This window comes from Penicillium nucicola (assembly GCF_028828085.1).
Source record: "Penicillium nucicola strain IBT 29836 chromosome Unknown utg000010l, whole genome shotgun sequence".
NCBI lineage: Eukaryota > Fungi > Ascomycota > Eurotiomycetes > Eurotiales > Aspergillaceae > Penicillium > Penicillium nucicola.
The window spans coordinates 196,746-217,493 of record NW_026643134.1 but is presented as its reverse complement, the minus strand read 5'-3'; the positions used below and the strand labels follow the sequence as shown (position 1 = coordinate 217,493).

General features: G+C 51.5%; 8 protein-coding genes across 8 annotated transcripts; 6 read left to right on the top strand and 2 right to left on the bottom strand.

Moving 5' to 3' along the window:
* Nucleotides 1-194: 194 nt before the first annotated feature.
* On the top strand, nt 195-1,404 carry N7511_008605 (NAD(P)-dependent alcohol dehydrogenase; the record flags this gene model as incomplete). The annotated part of the gene is made up of 2 exons (XM_057130982.1): nt 195-361; nt 411-1,404. 2 exons carry the CDS (start codon nt 195-197, stop codon nt 1,402-1,404), a joined length of 1,161 nt encoding a protein of 386 aa, XP_056978970.1.
* Nucleotides 1,405-2,050: 646 nt separating this feature from the next.
* Nucleotides 2,051-5,113, top strand: agdC (putative alpha-glucosidase; the record flags this gene model as incomplete). Its single annotated transcript, XM_057130981.1, has 7 exons — nt 2,051-2,258; nt 2,324-2,931; nt 2,987-3,230; nt 3,285-3,362; nt 3,417-3,944; nt 3,995-4,103; nt 4,177-5,113. 7 exons carry the CDS (start codon nt 2,051-2,053, stop codon nt 5,111-5,113), a joined length of 2,712 nt encoding a protein of 903 aa, XP_056978969.1.
* Nucleotides 5,114-6,444: 1,331 nt separating this feature from the next.
* Nucleotides 6,445-7,825, top strand: N7511_008603 (glycoside hydrolase family 16 protein; the record flags this gene model as incomplete). Its single annotated transcript, XM_057130980.1, has 2 exons — nt 6,445-6,813; nt 6,869-7,825. The coding sequence occupies 2 exons, from the start codon at nt 6,445-6,447 to the stop codon at nt 7,823-7,825; spliced, it is 1,326 nt and encodes a 441-aa protein (XP_056978968.1).
* Nucleotides 7,826-9,153: 1,328 nt separating this feature from the next.
* N7511_008602 (uncharacterized protein) lies at nt 9,154-10,560 on the bottom strand (the record flags this gene model as incomplete). The annotated part of the gene is made up of 1 exon (XM_057130979.1): nt 9,154-10,560. One exon carries the CDS (start codon nt 10,558-10,560, stop codon nt 9,154-9,156), a length of 1,407 nt encoding a protein of 468 aa, XP_056978967.1.
* A 173-nt stretch (nt 10,561-10,733) lies between these two features.
* On the top strand, nt 10,734-12,272 carry N7511_008601 (threonine--tRNA ligase MST1; the record flags this gene model as incomplete). Its single annotated transcript, XM_057130978.1, has 1 exon — nt 10,734-12,272. The coding sequence occupies one exon, from the start codon at nt 10,734-10,736 to the stop codon at nt 12,270-12,272; it is 1,539 nt and encodes a 512-aa protein (XP_056978966.1).
* A 589-nt stretch (nt 12,273-12,861) lies between these two features.
* Nucleotides 12,862-14,929, top strand: N7511_008600 (2-isopropylmalate synthase; the record flags this gene model as incomplete). Its single annotated transcript, XM_057130977.1, has 4 exons — nt 12,862-12,869; nt 12,917-13,061; nt 13,112-14,692; nt 14,747-14,929. 4 exons carry the CDS (start codon nt 12,862-12,864, stop codon nt 14,927-14,929), a joined length of 1,917 nt encoding a protein of 638 aa, XP_056978965.1.
* A 215-nt stretch (nt 14,930-15,144) lies between these two features.
* On the bottom strand, nt 15,145-17,093 carry N7511_008599 (sulfatase family protein; the record flags this gene model as incomplete). Its single annotated transcript, XM_057130976.1, has 5 exons — nt 15,145-15,519; nt 15,581-15,742; nt 15,794-16,011; nt 16,063-16,912; nt 16,965-17,093. 5 exons carry the CDS (start codon nt 17,091-17,093, stop codon nt 15,145-15,147), a joined length of 1,734 nt encoding a protein of 577 aa, XP_056978964.1.
* Nucleotides 17,094-18,894: 1,801 nt separating this feature from the next.
* On the top strand, nt 18,895-20,097 carry N7511_008598 (uncharacterized protein; the record flags this gene model as incomplete). Its single annotated transcript, XM_057130975.1, has 4 exons — nt 18,895-19,035; nt 19,090-19,100; nt 19,212-19,719; nt 19,819-20,097. The coding sequence occupies 4 exons, from the start codon at nt 18,895-18,897 to the stop codon at nt 20,095-20,097; spliced, it is 939 nt and encodes a 312-aa protein (XP_056978963.1).
* Between the last annotated feature and the right edge of the window lie 651 nt (nt 20,098-20,748).

The window sequence follows — 20,748 nt, the reverse complement described above, 5'->3', positions numbered from 1 at the left end:
ATTTCCTCCTTGGGGCCAAAGAGAGCAATTGACCCCCGCGCGGTTAAATCCAGGGCCCCTCCACTCCACTTGGAGGTCGTGGGGAGGTTGCATACATCATGCCCCCCCCCCCCCCCGGTCTTTTGGGCTATTAAAGAGGCCTGTTCCCGGGGTTTCAGGGTACATCTTTCTCTTCTTTCATATCCATATTCACCATGTCGTCCGCAACCACAGTCACCAAAACTAACATCGGTGTTTACACCAACCCCAAGCATGACCTTTGGATTGCCGACACAACCCCGACAGTCGAGGAGGTCAATACGGGCAAGGGTCTGAAGGCTGGAGAGGTCACAGTCGAGGTGCGCAGCACCGGAATCTGTGGGTAAGTAGGAGCAGAACGCGAGCCGGAAAAAAAGGCTAACAAGACATAGATCCGATGTCCACTTCTGGCACGCAGGGTGCATCGGCCCCATGATTGTCACGGGCGACCACGTTCTCGGCCACGAGTCGGCCGGCCAGATTCTGGCTGTCGCGCCCGATGTCACACACCTCAAGGTTGGCGACCGCGTCGCCATCGAGCCCAACGTGATCTGTAACGCCTGCGAGCCCTGCCTGACCGGTCGCTACAACGGTTGCGAGAACGTCGCTTTCCTCTCCACTCCCCCCGTCGATGGTCTGCTCCGCCGCTATGTCAACCACCCGGCGGTTTGGTGCCACAAGATCGGAGACATGGCCTATGAGGATGGTGCCCTTCTCGAGCCTCTCAGTGTGACCCTCGCGGCCATCGAGCGCAGCGGTCTGCGTCTCGGTGACTCTCTGTTGATCACGGGTGCTGGTCCCATTGGATTGATCTCTCTGCTCAGCGCCCAGGCTGCTGGTGCCTGCCCGATCGTCATCACCGATATTGACGAGGGTCGTCTGGCCTTCGCCAAGTCCCTCGTTCCCAGCGTGCGCACATACAAGGTCGAGATTGGCAAGTCGGCCGAGCAGTGTGCCGAGGGTATCATCAATGCTCTCAACGACGGCAAGGGCTCTGGCCCCGATGCCTTGCGCCCCAAGCTGGCCCTGGAGTGCACTGGTGTCGAGAGCAGTGTCAACTCGGCCATCTGGAGTGTCAAGTTCGGTGGTAAGGTGTTTGTCATTGGTGTCGGCAAGAACGAGATGACCATTCCCTTCATGCGTCTCAGCACTCAGGAGATCGACCTCCAGTACCAGTACCGGTACTGCAACACTTGGCCCCGAGCCATTCGCCTGGTCCAGAATGGAGTGATCGATTTGAACAAGCTCGTCACTCACCGTTTCTCGCTCGAGGATGCTCTCAAGGCCTTTGAGACAGCTGCCAACCCCAAGACTGGTGCTATCAAGGTGCAGATCATGAGCTCCGAGGAGGATGTCAAGGCGGCCACTGCTGGCCAGAAGGTTTAAGAAAAGGGTGAAATCAGCGGGTTTCTGATTGGGATGGTTGACGATTTTCCTTTTGTAATATCCATGTCTAGAGCATGCCCATCGGGCAATAGAAAGGCCACTGAGCCATTCAGTTCAATTCTGGACCATTGTAGGATGTAGGATGTAGGATGTGAGAGTAAGAGTCCAAGTTGAAGTGGCAATAGGAGTATAGAGGCGGAGTCACTGGGGACCTTGCCAAGATCACCCCCCAACTTCCATCTCTCACTGCTTTTCCCCCTCACGTCGACCACAAGTCAGATGCAAGCAACATTCTCCCCCCAATGGAGTCAAATATGACCCGATATACCACAGACCCTGACTAGACCCTGACTGGACTCTGCGATGAATGCCCGGCATTCACCCTGCCGATCTCAGCCACCGCATCCGATAATTGCCCGTTGCTCCGCACATCGCATTACAGTACTTCCAAGCAATAGAACAATGCACCTCCTCCAAATCATATTGGCTCTTCAATTCATACACTATGTAACACTTGCATCGCCATGACCCCCCCTCCCACATTTCCCCTCATTGCCATGCTTGCACAGGTCAGGGTTTAAAAGATGCACAGGGCCACTTTCCAATTTGCCCACTTCTTCCTGTTGTGCTTTGTCCAATTGTAACCATGAAAGGGCTGTTCTTTCTAGCCCCCCTCGTGGGAGCTGCTGTGTTAGGTTCACGATCAAAACTCGATGAGTGTCCTGGATACAAGGCTTCCAATGTTAAACAGCTTGGGGAGACTCTGACGGCTGATTTGACTTTGGCTGGACATGCTTGTAATACTTATGGTTCCGATCTGCCGAATCTTAAGCTTTTGGTGGAGGCTCAGACTGGTATGTTTTATCATGCTATACAGTAGATCTCAGTTGGACCGATGCTGATGTGCATACTATACTAGAGGATCGTCTCCATGTTATGATCTATGATGCCGATGAAAAGGTCTACCAGGTTCCTGAATCGGTCGTACCTCGTCCTACCGGACAGAAGGGTCACCAGAAAAAGTCCGTTCTCAAGTTTGACTACAAGGAGAATCCCTTCTCTTTCAGGGTACTGCGTGGAAAAGAAGTGCTTTTCGATACTACTGGTACGAACATCGTCTTTCAATCTCAGTACCTGAACCTGCGCACGTGGCTGCCGGATGATCCCAACCTCTATGGTCTTGGTGAACATACGGATTCTCTGCGTCTGCCGACAACCAATTATACTCGGACACTGTGGAACCGAGATGCTTATGGTGTTCCATCTGGGACGAACCTCTACGGTGATCATCCGATCTACCTTGATCATCGTGGAGAGAAGGGCACTCATGCTGTTTTCTTCTTGAATTCTAATGGTATGGATATCAAGGTTGATAAGAGTGATGATGGGAAACAATATCTGGAGTATAATACTCTCGGCGGTGTTCTTGACTTTTACTTCATGGCTGGTCCGACACCCAAGGATGTCAGTGTGCAGTATTCAGAGATTGTTGGACTCCCTGTAATGCAGAGCTATTGGACCTTTGGTGTGAGTTTGCGTCATTTGTCTTTGACTTTCTTTGAATGGAGTTTAACGTTTCTAGTTCCACAATTGTCGCTATGGCTACCAGGATGCCTTCGATGTCGCTGAAGCTGTCTACAACTATAGTCGTGCTGGCATCCCACTTGAGACTATGTGGACTGATATCGACTACATGGACGGCAGAAAAGTGTTCACTCTTGACCCTGCGCGATTCCCCATTCACAAGATGCGGGAATTGGTTTCGTATCTGCATAAGCACGATCAAAAGTATATTGTCATGGTTGACCCAGCTGTTAGCCACTCTGGTAGGGCCATCATGATCTCCACCCACAATGCAATATCTAACAAGTAAATATTAGACAACGGTGCATTCAACCGAGGCTCCGACCAAAGCATCTTCCTCTACCGCGACAGCGACCAAAAAGAACTTTACGAAGGTACCTTATATCCCCGGAAGAATGCCTCACAAAGTGCCAACTAAAAATGAACAGGAGCCGTCTGGCCAGGCTTAACCGTCTATCCAGACTGGTTCAACCCCGACACACAAGAATACTGGAACGACGAATTCGCCCGCTTCTTCAGCGCCTCGGACGGCGTCGACATCGACGGTCTCTGGATCGATATGAACGAAGCCTCCAATTTCTGCCCATACCCCTGCAAGAATCCGGCCCAGTATGCGCTGGATAATGACCTGCCACCTGCGCCTCCGGCTGTTCGGAAGCCGCCTCGGCGCATTCCTGGTTTCCCTGGGGATTTCCAGCCTGCGAGCTCGAAGAGGGTCAAGAGGGGCGTGGAGGTCCAGCGGAGTCTGAGTCTGGGTTCTCGGAGCCATGGACATGGCACGAATGGTGCAGGGAAAAAGGGAATGAAGATTGGTCTTGAGGATCGGGATCTTATTAACCCTCCTTATGAAATTGCTAACGAGGCCGGTGGAATCAGTAACAAGACCATTGATACTGATATTGTTCATGCTGGAGAGGGCTATGCCGAGTATGATACTCACAACCTTTATGGGACCAGTATGTTCTCCTATTCTGTACCTGGGCGAATGACAGTCTAACAGAATTAGTGATGAGCTCCGCATCCCGCGAAGCAATGCTCAAGCGTCGTCCTCATGTCCGTCCTCTCATCATTACTCGCAGTACCTTTGCTGGAGCAGGATCACACGTTGGGCACTGGTAAGCCAGCCATTGACTTCCCAATCTCCATGGCCCCCTCTATCCCAAACTTCATCCTAACGACAGAGAACAGGCTCGGCGACAATCTCAGCGAATGGGGCAAATACCGCATCTCGATCGGCCAAATGTTAGCCTTTGCCTCGATCTTCCAAATCCCCATGGTGGGAAGCGACGTCTGCGGGTTTGGAAGCAACACGACCGAAGAACTCTGCGCGCGCTGGGCCATGCTCGGCGCTTTCAGCCCATTCTATCGTAACCACAACCAACTCGGCTCCATCCCGCAGGAATTCTATCGCTGGGAGAGTGTCACGAAGGCCGCCAAGAAGATTATTGATATTCGGTATCGGCTGTTGGATTATTTGTATACTGCTTTCCATCAGCAGACGTTGACGGGCGTACCGTTCTTGCAGCCGCTGTTCTTTGTTTATCCAGGCGATGCCAATGTTGTTGGAAATGAGTTGCAGTTCTTCTATGGGGAGGGCCTTCTTGTTTCGCCTGTTTCCGAGGAGGGTAGTACTTCTGTCCAGGCTTATTTCCCGGATGACTTGTTCTATGATTGGTTTACCGGGGCGAAAGTTGTTGGGACCGGGGCTACGCAGACCCTGTCTGGCATCTCCATCACTGATATTCCGATTCATATTCGGGGTGGGCGTATCCTTCCCTTGCGTGTCGAGGGTGCGATGACAACGACTGAGCTGCGCACTCGTGGCTTCGAGATTCTCATCGCGCCGGGTGCTGATGGGTCTGCCGAGGGCGACTTGTACCTTGACGATGGAGAGTCGATTGAGGTTCCGAGTGCGACCGAGGTTCACTTCCAGTATCGCGATGGGAAGTTGAAGATCAGTGGTCGCTTTGGGTATCATCCTGCGGTGGCCATTGAGGCCATCACCGTTCTTGGTCGGGATTCTCCGTCTCCGCGCAAGAAGGGTGTTCAGTATGATGCTGCGCGCAGGAGCCTCACCAAGACGGTTAATATTAAGTTGACTGGTCCAGCGGAGGTGGAAGTTTAAGTCGGAATTTCTAAGTTTGTCCCTGAACCACTGGGTTCAGGCAGTTCCTCAGAAGAGCAATTCCAGATTCTACGCTTTGACCGTTGCTATACTCCGTACCGTAGTATACAATATATTAGAAACCGGGCCATGCGTTGATCATTGGCCCAACGGCTGTTCCTGCATTTCCCCATACTCTGGCCCGGACTCGAACCAGGATCATATTGACGTGTAATCACCTTGGGTGCCTCCAAGTGCCCCAGGGTGCCTCACCAGGTGTTTCGGTAGTATAAGCGCCTCGACAGTACAGTATTGATCCCTTGCATCGACCCAGGGGGGGGGTTCTCAGACCACTTTCCCAGCCATTCTAATAATATACTTCGAGTCGACCCTAGTGTGGGGCTGTGAGAAGTCTCACACAGCCCTTATGCGACCGTCTCTCTTCCAGTCACTTCGCTCTTGTCTGACTCTCAGTAGGCAGAAGCAGTGGGTCACATCGGCGCTAGGCCAGTCCGTACTCCGACGCCACGTTCACAGCACAGACGGGTTCTTGAGTCATCTGATGTCCACCGGGGACACCTTGGGCATGTTCTGGATATCATAAGCGAGGAACTCCTGCCTGGGTACTAAAATAGACTTGTCGCATGGTAGGATCCAGGTAGGATACATCGACTCCCGTGGATGGAAAGTCCGTTTCCTTGGGATAAGACCCTGTCAATGTTTCACGTCCAGCCATTTGCTCTCATTTGTGGGACAGAAATTCCAGGGACCAAAGGAAAACCTCGGCTGACTCTCATGTATTGCCATATTACCGTATTACCGTATGGTCAAGCCAAGTGGATGGCGGTAATTTATTCCGATCGGTGGAAGATCGGATCGATCTGAGCTGTTTTCCAGTTGATACTGGATGTATGTCCAGTATACAGAGTGAGAAAAATCCTCCAAAAAAGAAAGAAAAACCAAGATGCCATATGCAATACCCATGTACAGTAGAGGCATTGTCATGCAGCCTCCAATAAGCCCTACCAGACGCATGTCAAGCTTTGATCCCCAGCTCATGGGGCTGATCCACTGAGCCGTGTCTCACCCCGGGTACTGGAGGGCCCAAAGCCAATCCCGCCTCCTCCTTTTTTTAGTCTCACTTTTAGCCTCTGATACAGACAATAGTGCCATATTGTGTCTACTGGAGGGTACTTTGGACTGTAGATAAAAGAGCGGAGTCCACGGAGCTCTGTCCCAGCGCTCTTGTGTTTACCCACTTTTCTCTGCTCTGGTGCTTTTAATCCTCTCCTCTCCCACTTTCCTTCTCTTCTTCTTCTCACCTCTCTCTCTCTCCCACCCTTCACACAACCATGCCTTCCCTCATGAAGCTCGTTGCCACGGCTCTCGCCGTGGCCCCTGCTGTGGCCCAGACCTTCAGTGACTGCAACCCTCTCCAGGCAACCTGCCCGGCGAACCCTGGTACCACCGAGTCGGACCTGGTCTTTGACTTCACTCAGTCCAATGCCTTGGGCAAGTGGAAGACCACCGCCGGCACGGTCAACACTGGTGGTAGCAATGGCGCCGCCTTCACCATCAACAAGTTGGGCGATGCTCCCACCATCCAGACCGACTTCTACTTCTTCTACGGTGAGATCAGTGTCGAGATGAAGACTGCTCCCGGTCAGGGTATTGTCAGCTCCATTGTGCTCGAGTCGGATGACCTCGATGAGATTGACTGGGTATGTACCTTTCTCCTGCCAACCACGTCCGGAATGGGCACTAACGAATCAACAGGAGGGTATTGGTGGTAACAATGGACAAATTGAGACCAACTACTTCGGCAAGGGTGATACCACCACATATGATCGTGCGACTTGGGTTGCTCTGGCTACTCCGGAAGATGTTTTCCACAAGTACACCATCAACTGGTCCAAGGAGGCCATCGTCTGGTCCATTGACGGCACCCCCATCCGCACTGTCAACTACGCCGATGCCAAGGGCGGTACTCGCTTCCCCCAGACCCCCATGAACCTCCGCATCGGTATCTGGGCTGGTGGCTCCAGCGACCAGCCGGGTACCGTCACCTGGGCTGGTGGTGCTACCGATTACTCTGCTGCTCCCTTCAGCATGTACATCAAGAGCGTCGAAATCAAGAACGCCAACCCGGCCGAGTCCTATACCTACTCGGACAAATCTGGCTCGTCTGACTCCATTAAGTTCACTGGCTCCAACGCTGTCAGTGCCCGCAGCACCACCTCCTCGGCTGCTCCCACCTCGACCACGGAGACCTCCGCGGCCGAGACTTCCTCGGTTGCGGCTGCCACCACCACTGAGACTTCCGCCAGTGTGGCTCCCACCACCGAGGCTTCTTCCACCCCTACCACCATGGTGACTGCCGCTCAGAGCTCCTCCGCCTCTGCCTCTGCCTCTGCCTCTGCTGCTGGTTCTTCCACCGCCGCTAGCACCGGTGCCTCCAGCTCTGCTGCCTCCGGAGCTTCTGAGAGCTCTAGCGCTGCCGGTCCCACCGAGACCGGCTCCGGCTCCTCCAGCTCTGGCTCCTCCAGCACCGGTGGCAGCACGGAGACCGGCTCCGGCTCTTCCTCTGGCTCCTCCAGCTCCGCTGGTACCAGCACTAGCGCCTCGGCCTCGGCCAGCTCCAGCCCCGCCTTCAACGCGGCCTCCAGCTTGGCTGCCAGCTACATGGGCCCTGTGTCCATGCTCGCTCTGGCTGCTGCATTCTTCCAGCTGTAAATGATTCTCTGAGCGCTTGTTTTCCGTCATGCATATTTTAATGAAAACGCGCCTCGATTGAGGAATACACCTGGGCTGGATCCGGATATGGTAATGGTTTGATGGATGGTTTTCTATGATGTACCCTATTTTATTTTTTTCTTTGTCCTTATTTTCCCCGACGCCTTCTTTTCACCATTGCTTCCGGGCTGGTAAGGGTTGGCGATTGTTTGGGCGGACATTTCTGTATCTAGCGAATACCACTATCAACGAGCAATAATTCTTGTCTTTGACACATTTTTTCTCCAAATCAACAATAAATCCCTCAGTGTATTCCACAGTGGCTTGGATCCAGAAAAATTCACCGCCTCTTAGCCGGTTAACCCGAACTCTACACAGTACCTGAAGCTATAGTGCATGCATCTGCCCACTTTATTGCATCCACATTCCACATTCCAACCTAAATCAAACCTACACATATTGACTTTGATCTTTATTGTACCTTACCTTTGCCTTTACCTTTACCTACATCCACAGCTACAGTACAGCTACAGTAACAGCGACAGGAACATACAATGTACAGGAACCCATGCCCGCCCGCATGACTAAATCATATGCGAACCACCATTCCAACTCGCCTATACAGATAAAATACCTCACCGTGAATCGGACATCAATACCGTGTCCAGCCCCGAGCTCAAACCCTGGAACTGATGCTCTTGGCCAGGTCTGGATTGGCTGTGGATGCCTTGTATTTCTTTGATTAGGGCAAGTGTAGTCGGATTGGTTGGCTTACACTGGTTGCATTGGGCAACCGTGGTTGGGTGCTTGGTTTGTTTGGTTTGTTTGGTTGCTTTGCGATTCGGTCGGTTTCGACTGTATACATTGAGTGGGTGTCGGGTCCGATTTTTTCGTTTATTCTCTGGATGTTCAAGGGAAAGTGATTGACACTTGGTTCTGGGCTTGTAATTGTACTTGTAATTGTAAAATTGTCATGACTCGTTATGTATCTTCGTGAATTTCCAGGGTCCGCTGCGGGAATCCTCCAATAATTTGAACTCCCAATGACCATGCGTAGGCTCCAACCAAATTGCAAATATAAATCAAACTAAATCAAATCAAATCAAAAATGCACAGCTATCAAGGAATGGTACAGTACAATCATGTACAGTACTGTACCTGTAACACCAACTCGATCCTTCAATCCTTTGACCAGGAATCCAAGATGATCCTCAATGATGTACAGTACAGCCATCCAACTCGGACCCCTACCCAGTGGGTCGCGAGTCAGTCAGGGTACTGTAGTGGGTTGGTATCGAGTTTGTCTCGGGCAGGTCTTGGGGTCTCAGTCAATAAGTGGACCCAACCCCAGCACGCTGCACATCCCTCAATTGACGTGCCAACCTCAACACCGAATCAGCAACTGGACGATGATGCGTTGCCGCAACACGGAGCAGCGCCAAGGTCGCGGCGGGTCGTGGCGATGGCGTGGACTCCATCGAGGTGGGTTCATCTGCAGGGTCCTGAGCCTGAGCTGACGACGCCGATGCAGCTCCTGACGATCGCGCCCGGAAGAAATAAGACCCGATGGTGCCGAGATCGAGCGAGTCCAGCACGGAATGGAGACGGTCTCCGGGGTTGTGGTCGCGGTTGATCGCTCGGCTGGGGTTTCGTCGGTCTTCGCGTGTGACGATTCCGTCTATCGCTTCCAAGTGGTCGTCCAGCGTGGTGAAGCGCGTGTGGAGAGAGTCGGCTTTGCTGCGGATTTGGCTGCGCAGTCTGTCTAGGTATTCTTCGCGTCGTCGCGTTTGGATTGCCAGTCGCATGTCGCTTGCTACTGTGCCTGTGCCTGTGGCGGGCTCGGGTGGCCGTGTTGCGAGTAGGCTGTCGATGGCTGAGCGTAGATCTGCGCGGAGGGAATCGAATTCCCAGACTGCGGCTTGCATGGCTGACGTGCTGCCTTGAAATTCGAGATCGAGCGCGTTTTTGGCATCTGGAAAGGTTGTCCTCAGTTGCGCTTCTAGGTCGGAGAGCATGCTTTCGCTTTGTTTCAGGATTCCTGATAGCGGTGTTAGGGTTTCTAGGGACAGGTCAAAGATCGACTCTAGTTGTCGCTGGGAGGTGGACAGAGGTTCTTCGGGAGATCTTGCTGATTGGAATGAAGTCTGTGGTGGATATGTCGGTGCCAAGGTGATACAGCTGCTGGGATAGAGAGCTTTGATGCTGGGCAGCCGGCAAAGGTCTTTGGCTTGGTAGACAAGCTCTGGGAGGACAAGCAGGTGGAGGATCAGGGCAACGAGAACGGCATTAATAGCCCCTCGGAGAAGGGTGCTGTTCACAAGCCCGACCTTATCCTTCGCAACGTCGTCTTCGGTTGCTAGAGACGAGCCAGCGTCTCCAGCCTTGGCGATCTTCTGGTCTTGCGCTGCGGTTTCACTTTGCACTGGCACTTTGCGTCGTTTCTTCATGTTTGGCGTGCCCGACTGACTCGGAGATTGTCTATATTCTACCCATGACTTTTCTGGGTTTGGCGTCTCGCATATGGAGGGCATGATCAGCTCCGGGCCCGATATCCATGATGACGAGGAAGTCAGTGACTCCGATGACTGCTCGATCTTCGAGTTGCTCTTCTTTTGAGGGCTGTGATTTGGTGTGACCGGGGCTTTCTCGTTGGTTTCTCTCTCCTTGATCGACGACGCGATCACCCAAGACTCGCCCAAGGCTGGGTGATCTGAGCTGGGTTGTTTTGTAGACATGGCGTAAACATTTCAGCTGGACATCAAGGACCTTCCGACGTAGCGAAGTGTAGACTGTGCTCCCAGGTTGCCCTTGAAGATATGCAACTGGGCTGACTGCCCGAGTTGCAAAGCGGTGGGGGAATCATCAGATCGGCAGGAAATGCGGCCGAGAATCTTCAGCGCAAACAACAATGCGCCCATTGCCCCGATTGCCATTGCTAGTCCACAGAGCTCTGCCACGGCATCTCCCTCGGTCGCGATTGTTATCCACGACAGCTCTTCGCAATTGCTCGTGTTCCGACCCCAAGCAACCCGAAACTCCGATACCTCCCACCGATCATCGAGCTATCGGAACTGCCCAGGAGCTCTTCACCTCCTCCGTTTATAGCCCCGGATCTCCTCTCTTCCTGCCCAATGGCACTCACGTCGTCAACAAACTCATCTCCTTCCTCCGCACTCAATACCTTCAATACGGCTTCCGTGAAGTCCTGACACCAACCATCTACAAACGATCACTATGGGAAATATCGGGCCACTGGCAGAACTACAAAGATGACATGTATGAGGTTACCGGTCGTGGAGCTAGCGGCGAAGCCGAGGGCGAGATCGGTGAGGACGAGTCATACGGATTGAAGCCAATGAACTGTCCCGGTCACTGCCTGCTCTTCAAATCACAGAACCACTCGTATCGCGATATGCCGGTGCGCTATGCAGATTTCAGCCCTCTGCACCGTAATGAAGTGTCCGGATCTTTGACCGGTCTCACGCGAGTGCGCCGCTTCCATCAAGATGACGGACACATTTTCTGTCGCCCGCAGCAAATCAAGGCGGAGATTGCTTCGGCGTTGGGATTCGTCGACATGGCTATGAAGACCTTCGGACTCGGACCGTACCGATTGGTGCTGTCCACTCGGCCGGAGACGGATTATATTGGGACGATGGAGATGTGGGATAATACCGAGACCCAGTTACGGGAGGCGTTGGATAGCACTGGGCGCGAATGGGCTCTGAACGAAGGCGACGGTGCTTTCTACGGCCCTAAGATCGATATTCAGCTCCAGGACCAAGCTGGCAAGTTCCACCAGTTGTCTACCATTCAATTGGACATGAATCTGCCCCAGCGCTTTGAGCTTGAGTATCAGGTCGCAGAGGGCGAGCCGGACTACAACCCTGCTACGCCTGGAGTTGCAACTCCGGTCATGATTCACCGTGCCATCTTTGGCTCCTTGGAGCGCTTTTTGGCTCTGCTTATTGAAGAACACGGCGGACATTGGCCCTTCTGGCTCTCTCCACGTCAGGCTATCATCTTGACTGTCAATCAAGATGAAGCTGTGTTGCAGCAGGCCAAGGAAGCGGCAGCCAAGTTCTCTGGGTTCCGCGCATTGCTGAACGACGGCAGTGCCCAGCCGCCGCGTCCGTTGTCGTCTGTCGATTCGACTTTCCTGGTTGACGTTGATGCCAGTGCGCAGACTTTGGGAAAGAAGATCCAGCGTGCCAAGCAGATGCATTATAACCTCATTTTCATTCTGGGGTCGCGCGATCTTGCCGATGGTGGTATCACTGTCGACATTACGGGACAGATGCAAAGCAAGACCGACCCGGATGGCCAGCTCCAAACGCTGCTCAAAACCAAACTGGGCGACCATGCGCTGCACAACCCTCGAGCCGTTAAGCTCAAGGTAGATGAGGTTCACTCGCTATTGGTGGACTTGGAGAAGAACTTTGTATAACATCCTGGAAGTCATTTGATATGAGCGCCTGTACTACCCACGATATTCCCATTTCCAATTCGACTGTATAATTTCCACATTCCCCTTTTCATCTTGTCCATTCCACCGTCCAGTTTCTGATTGACGGAGACCATCTCTTCTTCTCTCTTCGCCCGCGCGGCTATCCTCGGAATAGATGCCTCAGGCGAGAAACCGCCTCCGAGTTCGGGCCCCTGTAGGCGTGCAAGAAGAGCCCATTCTGATCTGTAAGGGCTGCAAAGGGAGTCAAATTCAAGATTCAATCCTTGAAAAGCAGAACAACAGGCCCGACAACTGCTCCGCCACTCATCTCTCGATCCTCACGCCCTTCGCTCGACTTGCATATCACGTGACTCCGCTGTCGGCGCCGAAAACTCGTCATGATCGACTTTTGAGTCACAGCATATTCCCCATTCTTCATTGGCTTCGACTTTCTTTTCTATAAAGACTCTGTGTTCTGATCTTGGAATATTCCCAAGTTGATTCTTCTGCGTACCGAGTCTGCCTGGCCGACTACACTTCCAGATCTTCTTATCAAATTCCTCCCCCCGCGGTACCCCGCCACTCCGCCATGCCGATGTATGTCATGTCTACAGATCAATGTTATGCGGTGCTGACCAGTCTAGGCTCAAGGACCCCTCAAAAAAGTACAAGGCGTTCAAGCCTCTGAACCTGCCGAACCGTCAATGGCCTAACAAGATCATTGATAAGCCTCCTCGCTGGATGGCCACCGATCTGCGCGATGGCAACCAATCTCTGCCCGACCCAATGGTATGATTCACCATTCATCCTGAAATGAGTGTATACTGACTGTGGTATAGGATCTCAATGCCAAATACCGCTTTTTTAAGATGCTCGTTGAAATCGGTTACAAGGAAATCGAAGTGTCGTTCCCGTCCGCGTCCCAGATCGATTTTGACTTCACGCGCCGTCTGGTCGAAGAGCCCGGTCTCACCCCCGATGATGTTTGCCTGCAGGTCCTGTCTCCCTGTCGTGAGGACCTCATCCGTCGCACAGTCGACTCCCTGAAGGGCGCCAAGAAGGCCATCCTGCACATCTACCTCGCCACAAGCCCTTGTTTCCGTCGCATTATCTTCAACATGGATCGCAAGCAGAGTCTGGAAATGGCTGTCCGCTGCACCAAGTATGCCCGCTCCATCACCAAGGATGACCCCTCCCAGGCTGGTACCGAGTGGCAATTCGAATTCTCCCCCGAGACCTTCTCCGATACCGAGCCCGAATTCGCTGTCGAGGTTTGCCAGGCTGTGAAGGAAGCCTGGGAGCCTACTGTCGAGCAGCCTATTATCTTCAACTTGCCCGCCACCGTCGAGATGGCTACCCCCAACGTCTTTGCCGATCAGGTCGAGTACTTCTGCACAAACATGACCGAGCGCGAGAAGTTTGTCGTTTCAGTTCACCCCCATAACGACCGTGGCTGCGCTGTTGCCGCTGCTGAACTGGCACAAATGGCCGGTGCTGATCGAGTCGAGGGTACTCTGTTCGGCAACGGCGAGCGTACTGGAAACGTCGATCTGGTCACACTGGCTCTGAACCTGTACACACAAGGTGTCTCACCCAAGGTCGACTTCTCAGATATCAACTCCATCATCAAGGTGGTAGAGGAGAGCAATAAGATTCCCGTGAACGAGCGCTGGCCTTATGGAGGTATCCTCACCCCGGTGGCCTTCTCCGGAAGTCACCAAGACGCCATCAAGAAGGGCTTCAAGCTCCGCGAGGAGGGCCGAGGAAAGGACGAGGAAACCGAGTGGGTCATTCCCTACCTGCCCCTGGACCCTCAAGATATCGGCCGTACCTACGAGGCCGTCATTCGCGTCAACTCCCAGAGTGGCAAGGGTGGCGCCGCCTGGATCATTCTGCGCAGTCTGGAGCTGGATCTCCCCCGCGCACTCCAGGTCGAGTTCAGCAAGATCGTGCAGGAAAAGACCGAGTCTGTCAGCAGAGAGCTGAAACCCAGCGAGATCGTCAACCTCTTCGAGGAGGCTTACCACCTCAAGTCCAACCCCCGCTTCAACTTGGTCGACTACAGCATTACCACCGACCGCTCGCAGTCCCCTGCTCCCCCTGAGCCTGGCAAGGCCCTCAACACTAAGAACCTTAAGCGTCGCTTCACTGGTGTTATCGAGATTGATAACGTTCAGCATGCCGTCACCGGTGTCGGCGCTGGTGCTATTTCCTCCCTGGCTACTGCTCTGTCAACTCTGGGCATTGACCTGGATGTCCGCGACTACAAGGAGCACTCTATCGGTCTCGGACGTGACGTCAAGGCTGTCACATACATTCACTGCACAGCAGCCGGTAGCAACGAGCAAGTGTGGGGTGTTGGTATCCACCAGGATGTGGTCCAGGCCTCTCTGATTGCGCTGCTCAGCGCTGCCAGCTCGGTAAGTCCTCTTTGATTACTCTCACCTTGATATATATCACTAACCTGACCCTAGTTCCTCGCCTCCCGCGCTGGCTCTCCCGCCCCTTTCCGTCCTATCCGCTCCAACACCCTCACCAATGATGACCTGCAGGCTCTCGAGCAGCTGACCGGCACCTCCGAGGCCGTTACCTCCAACGGCGGTCTCAGTGCCAAGGTTGACATCGAGCAGCTGACGACCAAGGCCGAAAGCCAGTAAACTGTAAAGAACAAAAGTGAAGTCAGAAGTTGTTTTCGGGCTTTAAAAGTAGCAATAATGCATATTCCGGACCGTGTCTGGCGTTTCAATCTTCAATTTCTTTTCTTTCTATCTATAGTCTCGATCGAGAATGACAGCGTGCGAATACAAGTCATGCATTTTAGTCCTATCCGCTAATTGAAGACGTCATGTCATGTATGAGCATATTTAGACAGTTACCATCCACCAAAAGTATCATCCCAACTCCAACCCCAGCTCCTCTTCTCGGCACTCGTAGTTCCATAAGCATGATACTTCTGCGGCCCTTCAGCGGAAATAATATACCCTTTCTCACAAGACGAGAACGAGACCTTCGGCTGATTCTCGTAGAACGTGTCAAAGCCAGAATCTAGTGCATCTGCCAGACTATTGACCTTTCCTGCTGGGTGGAGCTGACGCCAAGGGTACCGGCAGGCGTCGCCTTCACAGGACTTCAGCACTAGCATTAGGGCATCGAGGCGGTTCAGGATCTGGGGCAGTTTGCGTTGGGCAATGGTGTAGCTTTGTTTTGCGGGATGTGTTCCTAGGTTTTTGGTTTGATGAGGGTCGCCCTGGTTTTTTGTGAGCTTTGGGTTCAGACATGTTGGTGGGAGATGAGTGGATTGGGCTTACCTTGAGGTCAAAAAACTCCTTCTCGTTGGAGCACCATACCGAGTAGTATAGGCTATAATCGTTTGAGTGTAGCCTGATAGCTTTGTAGGTGTTGTTTTCGTAACTGTTGTGAGGTTGTTGGAGTTTGTCACTGGCATATCCGTAGATTCCTTCTGGAACAGCCTGGATTTACAATCAGAATCTGTGTCGACTTCCATAAACTGCTGGACTTACCAATCCCCAGTACTCAATGGCAACATGCTCGGTCCTGTTATCTGCCGTACTGGCAGCAACAGTTGTGGGAATCTTCTTCCCATCCAGACCCTCTCTCGTAGCCCCAGCCAGGGACAAGAATGTCGGTGCAAGATCGGTATGACTTGTGATAGCATCCAGTGTCTGGTTTTTTCCAATGCCAGGTCCTCGCACGATCAAAGGGACATTAATATCAGTTTCTAGATACAAGTTAGTCCAATCCGAACAGAACAAAGACCAGCTGAACTCACCATAGCCACAATTTTTCCCCGGCTGCATCCGATGCTGCCCAAGATGATACCCATTGTCCGTTGAAAAGAAGATATAAGTATTGTCCAGCTCCCCCAACTTATCCAACTTGTCAACCAAATCTCCTATCATATCATCGACAGCCTGCAACGCACGCAGCCGACACCGCTGAAACTCATCAATGTAATCAATGACGGTCTGATTCAATTCCTGCAGATTATCCACCCAGCTAACCGCATTTTCAATACGCGTATTGAAACTCTCGTCTCGCGGCGCCTTGAGGTCCTTGAAGAGACCCGCATGTCGAGGCGCAAACTCAGGCTCCCCGAACCAGTTCGCGTCCCGTGTTGAATCGTGCGATCCATTTGAATGCGGCGCATTTGGTGCCACAGTTAGCATCCACGGTCTATCCTGCTTGACGGCTTCATCAATGAACCCGGCTGCCTTTTCGGCGATCACATCGGTCGAGTAATTGCCGTCGTATTTGACTGGGGTGTTGCCATTGCGGGTCATCCGTGCGAACCAGTACCTGTATGTGTATGGGTCCAGGAGGAAGTCTGAACCGTTGAAGCCGCGTGCGTAGGGTTTGTTGTAGTTGTCTTCTGTGTGCGCGTTCCAGAGCTTGCCGACGTAGTATGTGTTGTAGCCTGCATCTTGCATCCAGAGGGGCAGATAGTTGTCATTCCAGCCGGCTGATACGACTTTGGGGTAGCCGCCGTAGGGAAGGCCCACGTCCGTTACGTTGGTATTGTGTGGCATGCGGCCTGTCCAGAGGTTTGCGCGGGAGGGACAGCAGAGGGCGATTGAACAGAAGTGTTTGGAGTAGCTTGTTCCTTGTTCAACTAGCGTGGACTATATGGATATTAAGATTGTATCTGGCTGCTTGGTTTGGTATCGTCCATACCTGTAGTTTGGGCATATGCTCCAGTCCCCCGACATATTTGCCCTGGTCGTCGGTTAGGACGAAGAGAATGTTTGGTTGTTTGGCTGCGACTAGGCTCGCTGCCAGCAGAGTTCCCAGTTGAAATTTCATTTTCAAAGGTTTTCTTTTGCTCTGTTGCTTCTATGGCAGAACCCCTCCGGGCAGCTATATAGTCCGATTTGGCCTCGGGCATCCAGGATCCAGACATGAGGGGAGCTGTGGTCTCATTTCTCCACAGAATTGCTCATCGACAATCATCTACTGTACAGCTCTCTTCCATCGTATGAGAGAACGCGAATCAGGGCGATCCTCGTCGGTTGTGTATGTATAAGATCGGCAGTCGGCAGAGCATCGCAGAGAAAAGATGGAGACTACGGGACGGAGTGACGAAATAGAGAGGGGTTGGCTGCTGATCCAGAGCACTAGGGGTTAAACTAGTCAAGTGTGAAGTGTTTAGGGTTAAGTTATGTCCTGAAGAGTCAAAGCCCAAGTGATGATGGAAGCATGGGTCGCCATCACGTCTTCGGGTGACTAATCCCCTCCCGTCACGTGAACGTATACTTCCAAGTTGACTGAACTTAACTTATAACTTATAGTTGACTACCTTATTGTTCGGCTCCTATTCTTTATTAGCCGGCATTTAGCCATCCAAAACTCATCAAAGATTCTTCCAAGGTTCGGCTTGAAGTGAAACTCCAGGGGCTCTCAAGTTCAGTTGCAGTTTAACTTTAACATTAACGTTAACATCAACCAACTTGATAGTCTAAGAACGATCAGCACTACGTCATGAAAAATGATGTCGACCACGGATTTATGTGACAACAAAGAAGACTGCACAATCCAAATCCCATAAGTGAGCCCCTTCTGTTTTCATTCCGTCGGGGAGTATCTTGCCTTGTAAGGAATCTACAATTCTTTCGTCTTTGGTTTCTATTTGCAGTTCAAAAGCAGGTCGAACAATTTTCTCTTGATCAGGGGAGCCCTCAATAAACCGACTGTGATGTTTGAGAACCAAAGATATAGTCCGTATGGTCCTGCCAACTCCAGTCCAAAATTCGCTTTTCTGTCGTCCCAGCAAGACCACCAGTTGCTGTCTGGGAAATCATAGTTTCTGGCACGCATTGCGAGGGGTCAGGGCCATTTTGGGTGTATTCCGATATGTGAAGTTTAATGATGGCGAAGGCGATCGCTTTACGTAGCATCCAACTTATCCCCTGCTAAACCGATGTTAGAATGATGTAAACAATGTCTCCGGCGAAACACACCAGCTGAAGGATTGGGTCTGGTTCGGTTGATAGACCTCTGTCCTGAATGAAAGATTTACCGTGTTTCCTTCACACGTCTGCAAAAACAAACTTGATACTGATGATCAAGTCACCCATAACCCAGAATTCATTAAGGCACTGTATCATGTTGTCCAATGCCCTGGGCAGACTTGTTGATAAAGTTCGATCGATTGGGACTTATAAATGTAGCGGAGTGGGTATCTTGTCTTTCATCCATGATCTCGGATGATCGTACAGCAAAGGAGTACAGTAAGAGATAGAGTATGCTTCGCCTTACAGAATACATGCAAGGGGGATTATCATATACATTGAGCTAGCTTATGTGCCAATAGCACGGTCAACGTACATACTCAACATATATACATACATGTATTGAACGCCTGACCTAAATTCCAGCGAATCAGACGTAAGCGCTCTTTCAGTCTACACTGCTTCATTTTATGTGATCGACCAGGTGAGGATTGAGAATAGGTTCGTCGGATTCTAGTCCCCCAGCTATAAATACGTCTCATCTTCATAGATTCAGCATAAAACGCTACACTTTCTTTACTCCCCCACCAAACCGCATACATACACACATCTCTTCTCACTTTTCTCACTTGTCGCTTTTGATACTATCCCTCAGAATGTGGGACTACTTTGATGGCAAATCCATCCTAGTCACCGGAGGGTCTCGGTTTCTAGGAACTGCTGTTGTACATCGCCTGCTTAGCCGTTCGTCTACATGTCATGTCTACTTACTTTGTCGCGGGGGAGAGGAGTACGTTGTTTGTTGATAATATTCAAAAAATCATGCAATCTATCTGACTATCATCTCATAGGAAACTTCGCCGTAAATGGGCAGAGTGGTTGCCAGTCGATACGGTATAGAAGCTTTGCGGCTCAGGCCATTTGTCTGTCATGGAAGGAGACATACTCATGCATGATCTGGGGCTCTCAAAAGCGGATTTAGAGACCGTACGGCGAATGCCCACCTTCATGCTCCCAGCAAAGTAACTGGCTCTGATTTGGATGTTCAAGAAGACTTTTATTGTCTTAAAACCCAAGGAAATCCCATTGACGAGTGGAACGACGTGAAGAAGCTCGGTACAAGCCAGGCATACGAAAGTGAAGACTTCCCATGGGCATATGCCTATGCGAAACATTTGACGGAACGACTGTTATTGCACCGCTTTTGTCAATCTGACGCGAAAGAAAAACTCTTGATTGTCCGTCCCTCAATCGTTGGACCAGCCCAGCGCTTTCCATTTCCGGGATACAACATGCGTTTTTCAAGTCCTTCCACGGTGTTAGCCACAATAATGGCGCTGGAACCATATCGCAGGTGGAATCTCGTGACGCAGTTCGAAGCACCGGAGCTACAGGCCCAGATAGATGAAGTTCCTGTAGATGTTGTTGTCGACCGTCTTTTATCACACCTGGCTGCAGGGAACGATGGCTGTATTCACGCTGTGAGTGGGAAAAGCGCTCGAGTAACTGTTCAGGAGAAGTACGGTCAATATATGAGTCTTTGAAAAAAACCTTGGGCAATACAACTACGGTGGTTGAAGGGGGACTGGAAGTCTGGAGAGCAACATTGGGCAAGTCGCCTATATGTGATTCTGGGCACCTCGTTTGCTTTCTCGGAGGACCGAACTATGGCACTGAGTCGTGAGGTTGACCAGAAGAAATTTCCAGATCTACAGCTCTTCACTCGTATCAACATGGCCAGTCCTTCTGTGATCCGAGAAGAGCACATTCGACATGTCATGGAAACGTTTGCGCAGAAGTTTTGGGGGGCGTGGTTGATTCTGAATGTCTTTTATCGAAACTTCGGCTTCAAAACGTGATATAAAACTATTATTTCAGTGGTATATATATCTTTATGGTTTCTGAAGCAATCAGAATGAAAATTTAGAACACCTAACATCGTCTCTCGTAGTAAAATCTACTTGCTATGTTCAAGCTTTTAAGGCATATCAAATCAAATCTATAATATGGCATCGAACTTTTCTTTCCGAAAAACATATGCTCAATCGCGATCAATGTCGTACTAACGCCTCTCATTCTATAAAGAATAATATGTCGTTGACATGGCGGAGTCTTCGGAGAGTACGGAAAAGAGGACACTGGATTGTGCAGGGTATTGAGGTCATGAGTGAGGCGAGTTTGGAAAGCTCCATTTGCCATCCCAGGTCGGCGACTACTCCCTGTGTTGATTAGATGTCGTAGGCTTCTCTCGAGCAATCAATGAGCCCAGCTTGCCACCAATATCTAAGTTGGGGGAGATCCACCAATCTGGCCTCCAATCTTCAAGCAGGCTTTCGATCGATGTCGAAAAGTCAGACTAGCTACGTTGATCTTCAGTCACAACAACCAGCCCCTTAAAAAACCATTTTTGAAATACGACGTCAGTGAGCATCGCGGGCATTCGAAAAACCGTGGCAAGAGAAGGGATAGCCGCCGGGGTTTCCAACTAATTTCCTTGAGCTCGAAATATT